This window comes from Empidonax traillii, unplaced genomic scaffold (genome assembly GCF_003031625.1).
Source record: "Empidonax traillii isolate 1590-97213 ecotype Southwest subspecies unplaced genomic scaffold, ASM303162v1 scaffold101:size1699134, whole genome shotgun sequence".
In the NCBI taxonomy this organism is placed as follows: Eukaryota; Metazoa; Chordata; class Aves; order Passeriformes; family Tyrannidae; genus Empidonax; species Empidonax traillii.
The window spans coordinates 834,794-855,875 of record NW_020955294.1 but is presented as its reverse complement, the minus strand read 5'-3'; the positions used below and the strand labels follow the sequence as shown (position 1 = coordinate 855,875).

General features: G+C 45.9%; 1 protein-coding gene across 3 annotated transcripts in view; it reads right to left on the bottom strand.

The window, feature by feature from the left end:
- Nucleotides 1–7,927, bottom strand: part of COL26A1 (collagen type XXVI alpha 1 chain) — a 155,979-nt gene extending 148,052 nt beyond the window's left edge. For all 3 annotated transcript variants that reach the window (XM_027882144.1, XM_027882146.1, XM_027882145.1), the window contains exon 1: nucleotides 7,776–7,927. In XM_027882144.1, the coding sequence (XP_027737945.1) occupies nucleotides 7,776–7,927 (152 nt within the window). The remainder of the gene's footprint in view (nucleotides 1–7,775) is intronic.
- Between the last annotated feature and the right edge of the window lie 13,155 nt (nucleotides 7,928–21,082).

The following is a 21,082-nucleotide window of genomic DNA, read 5'->3' as shown; positions in this document are numbered from 1 at the left end:
TAGCTGGGATATACCTGGAAGTTAACAGGCATATTAACAGTTATATTCAGAGATACCAAGGATTCCCAAGTTCCCCTGAGGGGGTACAGTAGCTCACACTGGGTGAAGTGGGGTTCATCTAAGCATCTAAGGCCCTGTTACCATGGCAGTCTCTCCTCTCTTTCTCCCTCCACAAAAAGCTGATAAATAATTTTCTGTCAGAGCCACACAGCAAACCTGGAAGAGGTACAGCTGAGTTACAGACCTGCTGACAGGCAGATCTAGGTGTTTTCTTCCAGGAGAGCCTTTTTTAGTTATCCTAGCACAGCAACAGAAACCTTATTTTAGCTGGCATCACTTTCACTGCCACTGAAAATGCAAACAACTCCAAGTTTGCACAAGGTACAGCGATGAGACAAAGCAGCCAGACAGCCCATAATGAGCAGGGTGGCAGAAAGCAGACAGGTTCTATGGAAGCACAAGATGGAATCAGGCAAGAAGAAAGCCAGGAAGCCAAGAAACCCGAGGCAGGAGCAAGAGAAGTGGCATCTGATGAGGAAAAAAAGTCTTTTTCTTTAGGGAAAACACAGGCAGAACCTCCCTTGGGTTGGAGCGTTAAATTCACGTCGGGAGAGCTGTCACCCATTGCTGCCTCCAATGAGGATTTGCAAAAGCTCCCTGTGCTCTGCTGTGTTTACAGCAATAATGAGAGCCCAGAGGAAGGGGTTAGGAACATCTGAGTTTAATAAGGGCTGAGCAGCACAGAGCAGAAAAGCAATGTCTGCCCTTCCGTTCGGGGCTACCACACCCCACCAGGCACGGCCGCACCGGGCCAATGGCAGCCCCGGCACGGAGACGTTATGTCATCCACCAGCCCATCTGCCCCCAGCCCTTTCCCAAGGAGAAGGAGTGTTCCCAACCAAGCTGAGAGCTCCCAGCACCACACTTCTGAACAACTAAATAAGCAAAGTCCTGTGGGGAAAAAGCAGATGTTGACTGACCCCAGGAACAAAACAAGCCGTGGACGAGAGGGGAAGTTTTTGTGCAGTGCCTTAACTGAGCAGTTCCATCTCACAGGGTCATCACAACAGGGCAAAAGGAGTATTTAGCTCATTTAGCACCTATACTGCTGCCTTTTCTTAGTCCTAAACAGCTCCAGTATGCACAGCATAAGGAGCATCCCATTTCCATTTCTCACACAGCACAGAAGACCAGGAACCTCAGTACTCAGCCCTGCACTGCAGCTGCTGTGCCTCCCTCCTCAGGGTCACCCCCAAAACTGTTCTCACATCAAACAGGTACCTTGGCCTACCCAGCCTTTATGGAGCACTCTTTCCCACATCCTTGGTCTTCTTATTCCATTGAGAAATGGAAAACAGGAAGCAAGAGTTTTGTCCATCTGGAAAGACAAACACAACTCCTCTTTAGAGCACACGTACACACACGAAAAAAACCACGGGGGGACACCCAGAAACCAAACTGAACCTGTTCTTAACTCTACAGACTCAGTACAACTTGGTTACACAAGCACATCCAGGGAATACTCCCCTGCCTCATGATTTCACTGCAGTGGCATTTCTGAGATGCTCTGAGCAAACACACGGCTGTATCCAGCGCAAACACTGTGGAGAACATCCCTTCCACCCAGTTCCTAGAGGCAGAAAAAGTGGAATTGATTAAAAAGACATCTGACCACGTAACCTGATGTCAAGATTGGACGTGAACTGGGCATTCCTATGTAGTGGTACCTCATGTTAGCTTAACAGTCTTGACAGATGGGTTGTTTGCTCAGCACAAAGGAAGGTGGCTGGATAAGGACAGCCTTACTCAGCTCTTGGAGGACAGACAGGAGACACCCAAACCACAGGGGTAAAGAAGAAAATCTCCCAGATACCTTCTCTTTTCAGTTCCAAGGAGCTTTCAAAATCAACTGCTATGTTTTTAAGTGGCAGATTCTGTTTTCCAGATAAACCACATTGATATGGAAGAGGAGACTGATCTGTTCCAAACATGAAACATTATGAAGTTGCCTTCAGCTTTTGTCTCAGTAGCATCCATTGTGTGGGCCTCTGGGGGAAAGTCATTTCCAGACAGATAGGAGAGGCTTTTTTCTTTGCCAGAACTATGATTTCCCAGCTTTGGAAGCTGAAAAGGAGTCTGAAACAGCTTCCTATTTGTTAGTCCTCAAAAAAGATTGAAGCAGTCAGGCCTAGCTAGACATTACAGGCAACACTTTCACCCATGCACAGTCTCCACTTCCACATCTGTTCAGTTCCAAGAGAAGGAAAACATTAAACTTATCAAATCCATTAAACTCTGTCCAAACTTGTCAAAGCATCTAAACCATGTTATTCCATGCAATAAATTTCACATCAACAAATCATTTCTTCCAAGAAAGGAACAAAACCCATAAGGAACAATATCACAGTTCCCACTCTTGTTTGTTTCTGCAGCATTAAGGACTAACTCGGATCAGCCCATCACTGTGCATAGTTGCACCAAGCAGGAGCTTTAGTATTATTCAACTATATAAAAAGCTGAAAAGTACAGGACAAGAACCCAATCAGTAGCATGACCCTTTTTTGACTTTTGCAGCCATGCTCCTCAACAGAATCTTTGTCATATCTAAGCTGGCACAGCCTAGCTGTGTGCTCAAAGCCTCAAAACAAACATTATGCCTGAGTGGAAGCAAGTTTAGGCACTGTCTAGATCTGCCTAATTAAAAGTGAGTCGAGAGCTTTGTGCATATTGCAGAAACACGGTCAGATGAATGGTGATATTACCCCAAAGGAGAGGCATCTGTGCTTTACAAACCAGTACCATTTCCAGACGTGCCAGAGGTCCAGTGCAGCAAAAAGCATGAGTGGCTGATCCACTCTCCTACTGCAGCAAACCTAAAGCACCCTATGCTTTCAGCCCATCATTATCTGAAAGTCATTCTTTATTTTTCCCCCTTTATCAAGACAACCCAATAAAACAAAGATGTGAATAGCTATTCTGATTCAAGTGTCACAGAACCACACCCCAAAGAAAAGCTGTGAAGTTTCTAACCTGCCTGTTTCAACCAGGATTGTAGGACACTGACAAGCTCAGCTTTGAGAAAATTAACAAATCAACAAACAAGGGTTATTGAAAGAGACACGTTTGTGAATTTATCCAAGGGGAGCACAAGTTCACTGCCACCCATTGTTTCACCTCTCTGCTCCCTTTTTCTTCCTAGAGCTGGTAAATGAAATCTACCTGAGAGGAAATGATTCACGCAAGCAGCTGGAAAGACAGGATGGTAGATTTCCTGAAGGAATATAATTTACTGCAGTAACTACAGTCACGTCTGGTATTTCAAAGCCATTCCAGTGTCACCAGGCCCTTGCACTGCCATTGGCTGCACTGCTAATTGCACTGTGAAGTTACAGCACTGAGCCACACGAGTCAGATGAAGATCATATGGCTGCAAAGTCCAGCAGACAAACACCAGATAGTTCCAGGGTTTGGTGATGAGCTCAAGACCTTCTGACCCCTTGGTTACCTGGGTCAGGCACTTCAAAGTGGAATTAGTGCAGAGGACTCAGCGTGACACAAATCCCAGTTTGTTTGCTTGACATCCTCAGATGTCATCCCCAGCAAACCAGAGACCCCAGGCAAGGAGCAGACTGTTGGGTGATGGAGGGAATGACTCAGAGAGCAAGATCCTCTCAGTAAAAAGAGAAAACCACATTTGGCCAATATGTGTAGTTTTATATTCCACACCCACTTAAGAGTCACAAGAGGTTCAGAATTTGGGGCTGAAATAAGGTTCAAGTCATCTTTCTCTGGTGAGGAGAGAATTAACAAGAATCCATCAGGAAAACTCCAGATACTTGTTCTGAAAGTGCTCTGGCAGACTGCTTAAGTTGGGATACTGATGTACAGATCACCTTTTAACATTAAGGACAAACTTCTATCACATAAAGAGACCCACAGTTACTTAAAAGTACTAAAAGCTCACTTGAGAGGCTGGAGGTTGTTACACTACAGGGCAATTGTGCTGGGGAGGAGCAATTCCAGCCCAGCATGTGCAGTTGTAGGACCAGGCACAACTCAGGTGGTTATCCTGAAAAGAACACACCTACCTACAACAGGTAGACATCCTGATCTCCAGAGCCACACGTTCAAGTGGCCTGTTAAGAAACTGGTGGCCTCAGGGAATAACTGACAACATATTTCAAGCATCAGCTAAAGATCTGAAAGCATCAACACTTCAGGATTCTTGGGGGGAAGCAAGACAAGATGTAGTACAGAAAAGGTGATGTTTAAATATCCAAGCAGCACACAGGGCATGTTTAATTGTTCCACAGAATCCATGGCAAAGTGATTTGCCCTCTGACATGGAGTAAACCATTGGAAGAGGAGGATCTGGAAGCCAGGTCTTGCTCTCCTGGGCTGGGCTGTGGTGCACAACAAGAAATGGATGAAGGTCACCTGGTCTCTGCCTCCAGCAATGAAAAGCTGCACTTACAGATTCCAGTGGATGATATTACTTTCCTCTCCATATCCATCCCCAAGAAACATCACTGCTGTAGCAAGCACTGGGAATTACTGTGACCAAAAGAAGTACTGATGTGTAGTTACCAGGATAATCTGGAGAAGGATGCCACGTACTGTGCTATTGTTTGTAACGTCATGGTTCTAATATTCATTCACAAGAAGAAATGTTTAGGCTGAGGTGTGTTTTGAAGGCCTATCACAGCTGGACTTTGCATCCATCCCAGATGACTTCTTTGATGCTACTGTAAAGCTCACTCTAAGAAAGAATTATTATCCTACATTTCTTTTGGGCTCATGTTTGGGGATTTTCTTTCAGCTCCCTCCACCTCAGATCCAAAGAGGTTTCCAGTCTAAGCCCTTCTCATGTCAGAAGTGTTTAACTGCCACACTTGAGCTCACAAGGGCCTGATGCATGACTAGTTAGAAAGTACAGGAAAATAGAATGAGAGAACACCAATTCCAAACACAGCTAACCCAGATGCAGGTGTTCTTTGAAGAACCAAGCTACTTCCAGCATGAGAATAAGCTTCCCTTAACTCAGTAAGCAGAGTTTCTCAAGTTTGGAGGAGGAGGATGGTTTCTGCTTGGCAAAAAGTCCCTCCATTCTTAAGCTTTGGGTAAGACTCACTTTCCATTCACCACCTCAACACAGCAGCAAGTTAGAAATGCATGTGCTAAATGGATTTCAAAGTGACCCCTGAGGCTATTGCAGTCTGTGCAATGCCAGCAGGCACTGCTGCCTGGATTGCAGTCTCTATTGCTTGCACAGCACAAGTTCCAAGCAATTCAAGCACACGCAAAGATGGACTGCAAGTGCCTTTGGTCTGATAATCAAGTTCTGTCGACTGAAGCAAACCAGAAGCTATATCAGCACAAAGGATCCCAGAAACTTCCCCCCTTGGAGAAATACAACTCTTACAACAAGTAATGTTCAAAATATTGACAGCAGATTCCCAAACAGCTCAATCATGTCTTCACCTGTTGATCGAGGCCAGGAAGAGACAACTGCAGGAACATGGTGTATATCAAGGAAACATCTCAACTGCAGAGCATCTCATCAGTATTTGCTGACACCTACCAGAACTTGGAGCTGCAGCAGCAACTTCCAGTGCTCTGGCTCTGATTGTTTTTGACTCAGGAAAAGTGCCAGAAGTCACTGGACAAAGTACTCACTGGGACAATTGAAGAAGGGAAGTGAGAATGGCTGTGTAGTGCCATGAACAGGAATCACCTTCCCACCATCTTGGCTCTTGCACAGCCTCTCCAGGGCAGAAGCCAGAAAACTGCGCTGTGATAGAGCTGCTCTTGCTTCACATAACAGAGGTGTTACCAAGATCCCATTTTAATGGCAAAAGGGACACTGAACAGTGTTAACAAGAGTCTGATTCAGTCCTTGAAAAAAGGCTTTACCCCCACATAGATCAGCATCAGAGTCAAGAGCACAAAGCCTCATTCCTATCGAGGACCATATTAAATCCAGAAAACTCCGGCTCTCCCAACCTGAAGCTGCACCCGGCAGGAGGTTCCCCCCAAAGGTCCAACATTGTGGCTGGGGAAAGTTTTCCCACACAGATTTTCCCATCAGAAAGTGAAGTTGCTAAGGCATTTGCCAACAACAAAACTCCACCACTGAGGGGGAAATTAAAACATACAAAGATTGCTTCAACGTGTGATATTTGACTGAGCACTTGAATTTTTCTTTCACAACATCCACCGGTGATTTTTACCTCTCTGCAATTTTTTTTTTTTTTAACTTCCCCCTCTGCTTTAAAGTCGAATAGGAGATTCTCACATGGCAGAGTTCCATTGAACTAAATAAATAAATAATATCTACCAGCTTTCCCAACATCATTGTTTAAATCAGCTTTATGTGGTTTTATACAACACTTTATAGACTTGGAGAGGGGCACGTTCCCCTGACAAAGCATCAGCTGTCCAAACCACTGAGGCATGGGAAAACTGTGTGAGTGTGAACTGGGGAAGGTCTTTGGTGAGCAGAGACACGGCCCACACTGCTGTAAGCGTGGTAGCTCTGAACAAAGATCTGCAGGCTAATAGATATGTAAGACAAATGACATGTGGTTCTCATTGCAGCTCATGCTTTGGGAAGGGGGTACCTTGGAACAGATCCAGCTGGGATAGGTTTATCCCATTACTCTCCTATAATTTTCTGCCGTTTCAAACCCTTTGACAGTTACTGTAGTTTAACATCACACCCCCTACAGCCTGAGGCCTCTCTGACAGCCCAGCGGACAAACCCACCCCCACCCGGGGGTGAAATCCGCACCAGATGCGAGAGCCGTGAGAGGCACAAGGCTGGTGCCCGCTCTGTACCTCTGACACGCCGATGGAAATCCGTATCCCAATTCCCAACCCAAAGAAGCGGGGCTAAAACAGAAGCCCTCCTCCTCAGCAGCACAACTCACACGGGCTAGGTATTAGCAAGAGGAGGAGGAAAAGAGGTAGAGACAGGATGGACAAGCCCTGAATATTAAATCCCAAGTCCTCATTTAGGAAAAAGGCAGAGGGGAGGGAAAAAAAAAAAAAAAAAAAAAAGTGAAATTCAAGAACAACTGGAATCAGGTTAAGCCACTCTCTTGCTTTATACAGTGCAGCTCATTCATCTGAACAGCTGTTTCACCTCTAGAGAAGTACCCAGAGAAAACAGAGGGGAGGGGGAGAAGCCTAAATTGTTTGCTCTACTGAAGCAGCAAGATACAGTAAATCAAAACTGATTTACATTAAGTTTATAAGAAATTGGGTTGGAGTGGGGGAAGAGGAAAAGAGTGGGAGGTTTGGTTTTAAACAGCTACTTGGAAGCTGCTGCTCTTGAATTGAGATCTGTAATTAAGGGCTTTCCTTTGTTGAACTGAACAAGTTTCTCCTCGCAGCCGAGGGCTATAACAGTTCCCTCTGCCGGCATCCCCAGTGTCCCGGCTCGGGAGGTTTTCCGGCTCTGGCTGCGCCGTACACAGGGAACACGCTGCCCTGCAGACCCAGCAAAGCCCCTTCCCCTCCCCGACGGGCTGGGGGCGGTAAGAGGAGAGAGTCTACGGGTGTCATTTCCCAAAGCTCAGCTCCTCGTTTGCCCAGCCGCCCCCCGTCCCTGAGAGGGACAGCGCTCGGGCAGGTAGGGAGCGTCCCGCATCCCAGGGAGGATGCGGGCAGCCCAGCCCGGCTCCCGGCGAGCCCCTGAGCCCTCGATGGGGACCGCTGCCCGTGCCGCTCCCCCGGAGCCGCCTCTCCGGGGAGGCGTTCCCGCTCTTACTCACCGGCGACTGGCGAAGCCGCTGCCCGGCGAGCTCGAGCTCTGCTCTGGGTAGTTGTGCTGCAGGGTTGATGCTGGGAATTGGTAGAGGAAGCCCGTGCCCAGCGCGCACCCGTGCAGGCAGCAGCACCAGGACAAGAAAAGGGCGAGCTGCATTTTTGCAAGGACGGGCTTTTCCTACCGCCTCCCCTTTCTCCTCTTCGACGGCGCGGCAGGCGCGGGGCCGCACCGCGCTCCCCCGGCCGGGGTCACGGCGGGATCCCACGGCACGGAGGTGCCCCCGGGAGCGGGGACCACGGGGCAGCGGTGCCCGGGACACGGGGATGGCTGCTCCGGCTCCCGAAGGGAAGCGCGGTCCCTCGGCAAGCCGAGCCCCGGCGGCTGCTGCCCGCGCAGGGGGTCCGGGGCCAGCGCGGCTCGATGCGCCCAGGGCGCTCACTCAGCCCCGGATGCCTTTTCAAATTTGGCGAGGTTGGTCCGACTCCGTCAAAGGGGGCGTGGGGCTTCGGCGTTAACCCTTGCCAGGCCTCGCGGCAGACCCCGCTGCGAAGGGGTCCGGAGGTGCGGGAGCCCGAGCCCTCCGAGCCCGGGCCGGGGGACGCTGAGCCGCGGCCCCGCTGGGCACGGAACGCCCGGGGCTGCGCGGGCCCCCGGGGCAGAGCTGGCACGAGTAACCACCCCCAACCGACAGCCAGGTCGAGGGGAATCCACTGCCCAAAAGCCTGTGCCTGCTGCCATTTCCACACTGCAGAAGTTACACAGATAAAGGAGAAAATAAATATTTTTTAAGATGCTTCACTCATAAGGTAACCAGTGAGAAAGTGATCTCTGCTTCAGTATGTGCATCCTGCACATTCTGGTACCACACGGGGACAGGGCTCAGTGGTGGATGAGATGGTGTGAGGTTGGCTGTTGCACTCAACATCTTTTCCAACCTGTGTGATTCTATGATTCACACACAAAGGATGTGGGTGTTTCACAAAGGCAGTACCCTAAAAAGGAAGATAGCAGCAAAGCTCCCTCTCTGTACAGCAGCCGAGCCTGTGTTTAAAACCTTTGTTCATCCCCCATTTGGCTACAGTGTCACAGACCCCATTTGTTGGCTTTTCAGTGTTCCCTTCCCAGGTCAAGAGGAACCTGTGCTGCTGCAGCTCCTGAATGGGCAAGTGACTCATCTGAGCCAAACTCCTCTGAGGGACTTAATTTTTATGGTGGCACAACTGTCTGTGTTTTTTCCCTCAGATCCTGCAAGCTCACAACACCCCCTCTGCACCTTCACTATGCAACCATCCAAAGACAGCCCTGACTGTACCACTATAACACATCTTTTGCTTTCATCCTGGAGGCCCAGAGCCTCTCCATGGAGCTCAGCAAGGGCAGAGACTTCTCCTCAAGGGCAACACAATTCCTACAAGATGCCACAGCTGAAAAATATTACCCACAAAATGCGGGGAAAAGCCACCATCTTGTATCTGGCATTTGTTCTCCACCCGCAGGTGAGCACCTACCCCTTCCCCCACAGTGCCCACCTCCAGAGCCTGCACTGGAGATGAATAGCCCCTGGCTGGAGCCTGCAACCAGACAAGTTTAGACTGCAAATGAGGCACCAGGTTTTTCAACAGCCGCTGTCATTAATCACTGGAGCAAATCCCACAAGGAGGCAGAGGTACAATCTGCACTGCAGCTCAGCTCGGCCTCCCCGGGGGTGCCCCACAACTGCCCCCGGGGGTGCCACACCCAGAGCTGGAGCAGGCGAAGGACCAGCACTCTGAGCTCAAAGAGAGCTCTAAAGGTCTGTCCAGGAACTCCAAGCCCACTCAGAAACAGACACTATTTATTTACAGAAGGCCCTCAGTGCCTGAAGCTGGGATATAACAGGACCTTCTGGTTCCCAGCCGTGGCTCAGAGCAGTCTGAGCACCATTCCATTTAGTCTCCAATCACCCTCAGCAAGGGGAACGTTTTCCCTGCCTTTCTCCCCACAAGAAAACACAAAGCTCCCAGCAACTCACCCTAGGATGTTCAGCCTCTCAGTCATTCCGGCCCAATTCAGTCCTGAGGAAACCTCTGCTCAGCCTGGCAGAGTAATAAAAGAAAGCACCCACTCTCTGCTCTCCCCTCTCAGTGGGACTACAAACCCACACCAAATTCACCTGTCTCTGGGGGAAGCAGTCAGGAACTGGAGCATGCACTAAGCACAAAGCAGTTTTTGAAGGCTCCCCTCCCCTTTAATCTGGGTACTCATCCTCAGCTGTGTGTGCTCAGCCCAAGTGGGTTCAGCTGGGCATCCAAGCCCTGGCAGTTTGTTGCAGCTGAGTGCTGAGGGCTGGGATCAAGCCTTTTGTCCCAAACACACGAAGTTCCCTCTCCTGACAAGCTGGGATAGATCATTTATCAATATTTAACGACACTGAACAGCACCAGCAGCTTTCTGACCCATTCTCCTGGCTTGGGTTACCCCCTTCAGAAGCTCTTCGTAGTCTTTAAGCCTTAACTTCCCAAGAGCATTTTATTTTCGGCTGCATGCAAAATTTGCTGCTTCAGCCTTCGCTGATTTTGCAAGACCCTGGGAGATATTAAACACAGGTGATTAGACAAGACATGATTCTGGCAAATTATTAGAGACATCTGTAGGAAGCTAATGGTCCTCCTATTTCACAAACTGAGAGACTGGAGACCAGAGGTCAAATGACTTTGCTCAAGACTGCAAAGAGCTAAAGGCAGAGCCAGAAATAGAGCTCAGATCTCCAGACTCCCATTCCTTCTGCCCTGTCCCTAATGCACTCCTGCTTCTACTCTGTATGGCTGATTTGAAATGAAAATGAAGAATTGACTTCCAAGCTGTTTTTGGAAAGAGAGAAGAAAGGGTGATATTGTCTACTGTAAGGGGAGAATTAAAGATGACATTTCATTTTAGTCCTTTGGATATGTGTAATATAATCAAACACAATAGCAGTAATAAATGAATATTTTTTCTCCCCACGGTGCTTACGAGTGCAACATATTCTAACAATTTCTCAAAACTATGTTGATAAATTGGAAACACAGTGATGGAGGTAACAAAGACAGCCAACAAAAACATAATCCATTCAATTTATCAGAGGGACTGGTTTTGAGAAGAGAACCCTTGAAATCTGAACAGTCCTATTCTAACAAACCAGACGTAATATATTTCAAACTCTAAAAGCTGCACTTTGTGCCTGAGCAAAAGTTAGAATTCAGCTGAAAAAAAAAGAGCCAGAATGTTATTAGAATCACAGCAAACAAACTTTGAAAGGCCTACCCCTTGGGTTTTGTGAGTGCACCTTTCATGCAGATACTAAGAAGAAACTAAAGGAAACCCAGCTTTGGTCTAGTTGATAAAACCTTGTGGAGCTTTAGAATTATGAAGTGTCCTTTTGAAGTTAGAGTAAAGTCATTGATAAGATCTTCTAAACCCAAAAATCATTTAGATAAACCCCCTTCTAGCTTCTCACAATGCCTAGATTATTTTCTTGTGATATACAAAGCACTCAAGGAACCTGGGGAAACTGAAGGAGATGGATGAGAGGTTAGTAACAGTGAGAGTTCAAGACCTCTATTATAAATTAAATTATAAATTACTAAGGTTATTGTAACAGGTCTGTTACTGAGAAGTCAAACCAAACCTGAGGCAAACTAAAAATCTGAGGAGACTGCGGTGGTTTTTCTTTTAAGCTAGGAGAGAATAGTGTGTGGACATTTCTTGAATTTGATCAGGAATAAATCAATCACAGCTGAACTTAAAATGGAATAGAATTGAGAAAAGTCACACTTACACCAGCAGTTCAGCCTACAGTAAACCTGATGGATGGTGTTATTGTGTGAGGCACAAGAAATGATCCAGAAGTCATGACTTTGGCAAAATTCATTGACCATAGATGATAATGTTGTCTGAGTGAAGCACTTGTGTGGGTATTATAAAGCAATACAGGGGATAAAATAACTCAGATTGAAGCATAATTCAGCAGATGAAAAATGTGATGACTCAAGAGATCAGCAAGACAATGACTGTGTCCGGTGGAATTACACATACTCTGAGCATTATCGTGCCCTGGGAAAAATGATTTATGTCACCTTTGATGTCAGGCACCGATCTGCACAAGCACAGGGAGTTTGTGGGCACACCCTTGATCCATCAGATCACCAAGAATGCAAGAAAGCAGGGCTGCACTCAGGTGTGATAAAGCCAAGGCAGAAATAGCACCACGACTGTTGCACTCAAACCTGCCAGAGGAGAAGCACATTCAGAAGTAGCTAGGAAGGACTGGAAGAGTTCCCTAATCCCTCTCCCTTCTCCCTGCTAGAAGGCAGGATCTGTTATACACAGATTATTGTTGGCACACATTTTTCTGCCTCGTTCTGAAAAACCTGAAGGCAGAAACTCCCCGTGGTCATTTGAAAACATATTTCAATATTTTGTGCTCTGTCCTGGTAGTTTTTCTTAACATCCAATCTCAGTCTGGTTTATTGCAATTTAAGCTCTTAATGGCTTACTTTTTTCATTATGGATATAGAAAACTATTCCTCCTCTCTGTTAACAGACTTTTAATTCCTCGACGTACTTTTAAAAATGTTTTCACACATCTCATTTCCTTCTAGAAGCAAAACAATGGCAGCTTCTTCAGATTTTCCCTGTGGATCACGTTAGATAGTTCTGATCTGTTTTAGTATTCTCCTTTGGACCTTCCAGCTGGTCTACATCTTTCTTATAGTACCCATGACCTCTATTTCTGTGGAATACCACTGCCCTGCTGAGGATTTGCCTTTTTGACATCTGTTCATCATTGTTAATCCACGTTTAGTTTGGGATTCTCTACCTTTTCTGCAGAACTGCTGGCCTGACATTCCCTCCCCCTGCACTTGCTAGTTAAAAGTTATTCCTGCCAAAGCACAGTGCCCTGCAGTTGTCCTTAATGAGTTTCATCTTATTTTATTCAGATTATATCACCAATTTGTCAAGATCACTTGAAATTTTAATCCTGCCTTCCAGAACTCTTGCATTCGGTTCCAGCTTTGCCTCATCTACAGATTTAATAAGCCTGCTCCCTCTTCCTTCACTGAGGTCACTAAAGAAAACATTTGGGAGGTCTGTCTCCAGGTCTGTATCCTTGAACCTTGTTCCTGTTCATTAACTGCTCTTTAAACATTATTCAGTCACTGAGGGCTGCCTGCTTGCTTGATGCTGTACAGGACATAAACACTGAACTCAGAAATCCTCCAGACCACAGACAACCTTGAGCTTCTGTGACAAAATGAAGCACTTGGTAACACGCAGGGAGAGCAGCTACCAGAGACTAGGCTGCAATTTTTATTGGAGTCACTGCCTGCAGGATATCCACACTCAGTGAAATCCCAATGCTTAGCTGATTTGGAAACCTGTCCTGAGCTATGGACTCTCTGAATCTCAGAGATGAAGGACTTCCATGACCAAAGAATGGCTCAGTTTTTGGACTCTGGCTCCAGAATCCTCATCCTTCTCTCAATTCCCCCATGGCCCTGGGTTGCCTGACTTGAGGAACCCAACATGAGTGGGAGTCTCCGTTCCCTCTGTTGTGCAAGCCACATAAGAGGGACTGGGCTCACCCCCCTCCCTGACAGAATACTCAAGTAAAGCCACACAAACCAGATAAGAAAGGAGTTATGGAAATAAGCATCATCCCAGCTCCTGCACACCTGCCTTGTGGAACTAAGGAGAAGAACTAGGGGGGGAGGTGAGGAGGCCAGAGTCCCTTTCATCCACACAGCAAATCTGAATGTTCCATCCATATTTTTACAGCTTTTATTGTTGGGTTTTGTTTTGGTTTTTTTTCAAATCTCCCAGGAACTCTCTCCATGGGCCATGACAATGAGGCCTAACCACAAGAGTCTGCTTTTCTCAGCTGGATTTCACAGGGCCTTGGTCCTTCAGAATTTGTGGGCTGCACCCTGAAAATCACTGCACTTGGTCCCATTGCACAAAGACCTCCAAGGCAGGATCTTGCCTAGCTGAGAGCTGTAATTACCACCAGTATTTTCACCTTAGTTCAGGTGGATTAGCAGAAGCCATCTGCTTTTCCCCTCTTTTCTCCTCCCCCTTGTTCCACAGTGTCCTTACCTGCCAGCCCTGTCTGCACACTGCAAACCTGCCAGTCAGTGCCTCCCTGCACCATCCGTGCCTTGCCCGTGCTGGATCTCACCACACAGGCTGCAGGTGTTTCCCAAAGCCCGGCTTTCACCATCCCTCTGTGTCACTGGTCAACAGCCACAATCCAACTGTCACACCTGTACTGTCCTTACAGTTCTATCTCACCTTATTCTGCTCTAAAGCACTGCACATCCACATTCACAGGCCCCCTCTGACAGCTGACATTACATATTTCTTGGAGCATTCACATGAGCCTCTCCCTTCTCTGTCTTCATTCTTTTCTCAAGATCCTATTTTCCAAATTAAGTCTCTTTGTTTTCACAGACTTTGTCTGTTTCAATGTGATTAATCCCCTTCATTATTTTAAAATCATTTAAAATCACCGCAAGATCTCTTTTTAAACAAGATAATACCAAAGCTCTTCAGTCTTACTGTACAACTCAGAGCTAAAAGGCACAGTATTATTGTCATTTTCTCTGCCTTATCCCTTAATCACGTCCTCCTTAGGTGGAGTGAGCAGTACTGAAAAGAACACTCTCAACAACAACTCACCAGTGGTTTAGGTAATAACAATAACACCTTTTTGATATATACCCTGTTCTTACCATAATGCAACCCAACATCCTGTTCAGTTGTTGGGGTCTTTTTTCTACAGCTGTGTGCTAGGCTGAGAGTTCTGGGGGTTATTCAAAGCGAATATTCTCCAGATTTATCAATTTATGAACATTTTGCTCTCTCCATTCTAAGGGGAGCAATCATGTAAGCAAACCCCAACGCTGTTCAGTGGCCCTGTCTTGCTCTTTAGCTGGCTCTCCACCTAATCTCCTCTCCTGAACCTTGCAGATTCCTCCATGGAAGCAATAAAAAGGCAGCTAAGGTGCTAAATACGAAAGAATCATTGCAGGCATTAAAGGCTAAAGTCACTGCAAGGCAACAGGTTCCAAGAATTTCTTGGCTAAGCACATGTGCACTAATGCTAGCTTAGGTGTTCACAGTACACTCCATTGTCAGCAATGGATTCCACACCTCATGGATTTCCAAAATCCACCCCTCTCCCAGGCCTCGCTTCCATTTCTGAATGACCCAAACTGGAGCTACTAAGCTGTACTTTCCAAATGTCCAGCTCCACACACAGAACACGGCTCTCTCTTCCACCACAAGAAATGCTCTTCATCTCCCTCCGATTTCTCTCCTGCCCGAGGGAGATCAATCTCTCCTCAGATGCAAAAGCAATCCCCAAATAATCCTCTGGGATTACACTGGCTCACAGCCTCTCATGCCACAGGGTCTCAGCAAGGAGGATACATGGGCTGTCAGTCTACACCCAGAAAGGATCTGGTTGAACTCCCTGACCCACCAGAGCCATCAGGAAATCTCTCAGTGCCTTCCTTTGTAACCCAGGGTTTGGTGTTCTGTTCCATATCGTGGCTATTGTAAGGATAATAGAAATGGAATAAAAATGACACGGTATAAATAGTAACAATAATGAAACGAGAGAAGAAAAAAAACAAAAGAAGCAAGATGAGATGTAATCTAAAGAGAGATATAAATTGTTCTTTGGCAGAAAGGAAATTATAAAGTCTGCAAGATACTATGAAATGTTTAAACTGATTGTTGCCCAAAAAAAAAGGAAATAAAAGCTTTTGACCAGACTAAGGAGATTTTTGGTATGTGATGGAATGGTAGGACAAGACTATCAGCCTTGCTGTGTGCCTGGAAAAAAGTGGCTCAGAGGAAAACATTTTTTGGCTCAGTTCAGAGTGTTTAACTCTCAGATTGTTGTGAGGAACCCGGTGCAGTGCCCCAACTGCAGGGTGATGCCCTGTTCTGCATTGGAAACAGGTGTTCAGCTGGCTGTGTTCTAGCAGAGCACAGGAGATTTGTCCCAGATTTTCTGGACAAGATCTCTGGGTAATACTTGCCTTTTTTTTTTTTTCCCAGATGTTTCAATAAAATTAGATAATCATTTTCCATGTTCTGGGCCTTCCCTGAACTGACTGACAATTGATTTACAGAGCTGGGCTGTAGGATGGGCAGAGAGGGGGCCTGGCCAGTGGACAGGGAAGGTGAGTGCACTTTGGATAAAGCAGTGCTGCAATTCTGGAGCAACCCTGGGAACAAACACAGCTTGTTACATTTCCCTGGGATGCTGCAGCCACGGCTGTGACCTGCTGAGGTCTGGGGAGGAGGAGAACAAACAGCCTGGGGAACCCAGCCATTCATTTCCTTCGTTTTGAAGCTGTGTCAGGTAAAGAGCTACATTAGCTAAAACTCTCCACTGTGTTTATTCATTTGAAATGGCTTTGAGATACAGTTTGTCTGAAAGATCCTCTACAATCAATCTCCATTTTTCTGTATATACTTGCAGAAGATAACAACTTCATTAAAATATGGTGTGCTATTAACTGCAGTAAATACATAGCCTGAAACCTTAAAATGTAATGCAATTAAATAAGAAATATGAACCTAAGGAGGTTAAGTGCAATCAACCACTGACATACACATTTGATTTGAATTAAAAAACACACACAGAGGGAAATAAAGGGCCTCCATCCATACTTGGATAACAGGAAATCCCCTGGACATAAAAATGGTGAATTTAAGAATGGAGAATATAAAGGTCTAGTTCAAATTAAAGATTTTATGACTGAGGACTCCATTAAATCTTTGAACACTTACAGTAAAGAGTTTGGAATGCTTCCAGTCCAATTCTTTATGTTCTCACAAGTGACAGATTATACTCCTGAACTTCTATGGCAAAAGAAAGAAAGAGTGATTGTATTAATCCATCTAAATCTGCAGCTTGCTAATTAAGCTGAAAACTATAACAATCTGTGCTTAGGTGAAGCATAGTATTTTTATAACCCAGCTCAAGGCAGCATCACTAGCCAAGCCAAGAGCAGAAGATTTAAGCTCTCAAATTATTGAAGAACAATAAAATAACGAACCACTTAATGCTACACGATCAAAAAATCTGTATTAAATATGAACTCTTTTATAGTACCCAGCCCACTTCCCTTTTTATGTTTCCAAGACATTCCTCCTGGTGTTTAAAACACACACAGCACAACATGTTGCTTCAAACCCCACCTGCAGAAGTGGAAGGAGGTTCAGTTGCAGCAGGTCCCATCCGGAGTCCCAGTCTCATACACGGGGATTTGGGTGGATTTGTCAGCCCAAAGACACTAAGGAGGGAATTTCAAATGAGGAGTTTGCAAGTCAGCCAAGCACTGGAAACTAATATACTACTTTTACCGGGCTTTAAAGGGAATTGAGGCAAAATTATCAGGCCTACAGATTTTTAAGTTGAGGGTGTAGAGTTAAGAATTCATCGCTGTATCCAGGTAGCAAAGCAAAAGAGGATTTTATTCCAGGCTTCTCAAAACATACTAATTACTGGTATAAATCTGTTGTCTCTAGTGGCATATCGCCAAGAGGTAATTGAGCCTTAAATGAAAATGAATGGGAGCCATCTGAAAAGCCAGAGCTGCCTTGACCCAGGATGTTCACAGAAACAGAATGCCTGGAAGGATCGGGGGGTTAAAGAACTCCCGTGTTTGGCCACAAACTCCAAAGTAACACATGAGTCAAACCAGAGAATGAAAAGGAGAGAAAACAAAATCTCCCTGTCAGTAGGCTCTCCTCTCTCTAGGGCACGTGGCAGTCCCTCTAAAGACACCACACACTTCTTTGCTTTCTTTCTCTGAAGTCAGTGAGGGTCTGGCCTTGAGTGACTAACTGGATCAGACAACATTAGTAACTCTCTGCAGCCCCACGGGGGTGGCAGACACCACAGCTGCCAGGGAGAAACAAAGCTCACTTTGAAATCTTACATTCCAAACAAAAAGCACACAGGTCCAATAGAAAAGGTTCCAAGAGCCCTTGTGAATCACCAGTAACAATTATTCTTTGATTGTCTTGTTTTGGTACTTTCAGGTCTACCATGTCTGATGTAATTTTTACCAAACACAGAGGAAGGGTTTTTGCCCAGCCCAACAAGGCTGCCACACTCTCTCTTCTGAGAGTAAAGGGTACCTAACACATACCAGCACAATATTCCTCATTTCTCACCCTCAGGCTCTTGGACTGCTCTCACAAGCAGGTATCAAGAACACCAGCTCAGGAGGTCTGACTAATGCTATGACCATATGCACACATAATTTAATGGACATCTGCACAGCAGACAACAGAAATGGTCCCATCCTTGTCCCACTTGGCCATGGCCCCACTGGTCCTTGTTACCTTCTTCCTGTTGGCACTGGGGTTTGGGGTTGTTGTGCAGTAAAGGGGGTCATGGGGCCGATTCTTTTCTTTTCTTTTCTTTTTCCATCTAAACAGGCAATTGAGAGGAAGCCAGATGGAAAGCTGGGGATGTGAAAGGAGGGAAATGCTACTCTTGGAGTTGGTGGCGATGCAGTTAGTCCTGGGTAAAAGAGCAAGTGTCCACAGTGCAAATTAAGAGCCCAGGCTCTGTCAACAGGCAGTGAAAACCCTCCTAATGAGTAGTTCAGAATACCTAAACCAGAAGCCTAAAATTAAACAGCATGAATGTGACAAGCCCACAGTGTCTCAGTTCTGTAACTCCCACAAAGAGCTGAGGTTCTATTTACAAATGCAAATGATCTGGGCTTTAGCAGAAATACTTTTGCTTAATGTCTTTTTTCCATGGAAAAATTGAACCTTTCCCCTGTGAGGGGGAATGAAGACCCTCCAAAGGGCTTTCCTGCTAACACAATAAACATCTGTGGGTTCTTTCCTCCCTAATGCTGTTTTTCCAGGGGTCCCTCTCTGATGAATTAGCAGTCCCAGTAGATCGTGGCAAACAATCCCACATACCACATCTTAGGAAATGGTACTTCTTGGAACTGATTGGTTTGGTCTGCCTTAACACAGGCAAGTTAACACCACATTATCAAATGCACTGAGGTCACCAACCTCCACCAGATGATCTGCTTGATCCTTTTCAGACCAAAAAAAAAAAAAAAAAAGAAAAGAAAAAGAAAAGGTAAAAGAAAAAAGCTTGGATTCCTGACAGAAATCTGAGTGCTCCAAGCTGGAAGCAGTAGGCTCGGTCACTCACAGCCCACCCACCTACAGATCAAGATGGACTGGAACAACCTCCTCCATAAGCCAGAAAAGTGAAGGGGGTTGGGGGGTGGGAGGAAGAGTTTCATATTTCATCTACCACTTTTAATAGAAAACAGAACGTGGTGGGGGATTGAAAGGAAAATGGTAAATCCCTGGAGATCCCGAGTGTTGGCCTTGCAAGTCAAAACTGTCAATCACACCGTGTGCCCTCCAACTCCACTTTGTGGAGGGGAGGAAGGAAAGGAGGAAGGGACTGGCACGTTCAGCCACTAGGTGTTACTGTTGCTCCACGGACTATGATCAGAGCAGCCGCTTTGGAATAAGCAAAACATCCATCACAGACATCATCTTCAGCCGGACCCCAAGATTTAAACCACAGGAGCGAAATGCTACTTCTGGATTTGCATCTTGTGACTCACAGGTTGTGGTGTCTGTTCTTGGGGTGCTCATGGAGGCAGAGTTTTGCCTTTATGTCACTGCAGAAATGGAGCAAGTCAAATTCATCCCTTGGGAACTTCCACTGACTTTGATGAAGGTTCCTTGGGAGGATGGGGCTGCTTAAGTTGTCACTGAGTTTGTGGCCGCTGGTCAGGAGAACACGTTGGGCACTAGGCTGTCTGCCTGAGCTGTCTGCCCCCCTGCTCCTCTGTGCCTGGCCATGGCCAGAACTCACACTTAGAGACATTTGAATGAATCTGGATCTGCTGTCAGCTGGTGGGCTGCTCAAACAAGTCATTTAACCTTCCTCTGCTTTGTTTCTCCGTCTATAAAATGGAAATAAAGATCCTCATCTCCTCTGGGAAGGACTCTGAGGCCACAGATCGATCAGAGTTGTAGTCTTTGACAATGTGTTGGCATGAACCAAGCAACAAGGTTTTACATGAGCTTTTTCTATTGATTTCAGAATAGGTTTCCTGAGAGAGACTGAACTGAGTGTTACCCTACAGACTCCTGACAAAGAGCAGGGCTCCACTGCACCCCTGTCACAGCAACTTAATGTCCTGTTTCCATTTTCTCCTTTTTCATAGCTCTCCCAAAACTTTTTTTCCAGAGAGCTGCCACACTTCATCCAAACCATCATTTACTTAATCAACTGCACTTTGAGCCCTGGAGACAAATCCCTGCCCTGAGCTTCTGAAGCAACAAGCCTTGAGATGGCAATATTTATTTTCTCCTTAATTTTTAATAACGGGCTACAATGAAGAAAAATAGGTGTTCCTTCCTTTCAATTCTTCCATCCTAGGCCTTGCCCCCAGATAAACCAGTATAAACAAATGGAGGATGTAGTGCAGGGCCCTGCCTGCACCCACTGAAGAGCTGTTTCTGCACACACACTATAAATGTCCTGCAACAAAACAGCAACCAGGCAGAGCCTCCCCTCTCATGGCGAGCTGTGCCATGTGGTTGTACTTCTAACCAAGGCAGCATTTTCACACACAACTTCAGTGCTCCAGGGTATGTTTTTTTTCCCCAAAGTTTGGAAACATTGTTACAGGACATTAAACAAAGTACTAGCACTGAGCCACAAAAACCTTATGAAAGATGGGGAGGGAGGGTTTTGAGTCGTTTTCATAGGAAAAATTTTATATGCCACATTAAATGAAATACAACACAAAATGGTGTTTTCTGAAAGGCTGAATGGTTTGCAAGTGCTCAAGTATTATCTGAAAGGTGACTGACATGTTTTACTGCTGCTTCCAGTAAAACCTGCAGACCTCTGACTTGGAGGCAAAGTCCTCTGACCTGCAGTTCAGGCAAAAATCACATGCCCTGGTACAGCAATTGCTGTATCTCATCACTCGAGTTCTCACTGGCATTTCTAGAGTGAAGAACACTTTTGTTAAAATATTATTGATACCTTTGCAGTTGCTTTTGGCTTTTGAAGGAAGAAGGAGGATCTGTCCACAGAGAATCACCTGGAGATGATAATTTTTGTTTGCTACCAAAACATTAGGGTGGAAAACCAGCCAGCTAATAAATGCAAGACCTAAAGACATTCCCAGCATTGTCTGGAAGTAGTTCACTTGCTGCTGGAGTTTTCTCACTGTTGTAGTCTGACAAAGAGTTTTAAATAAGTGA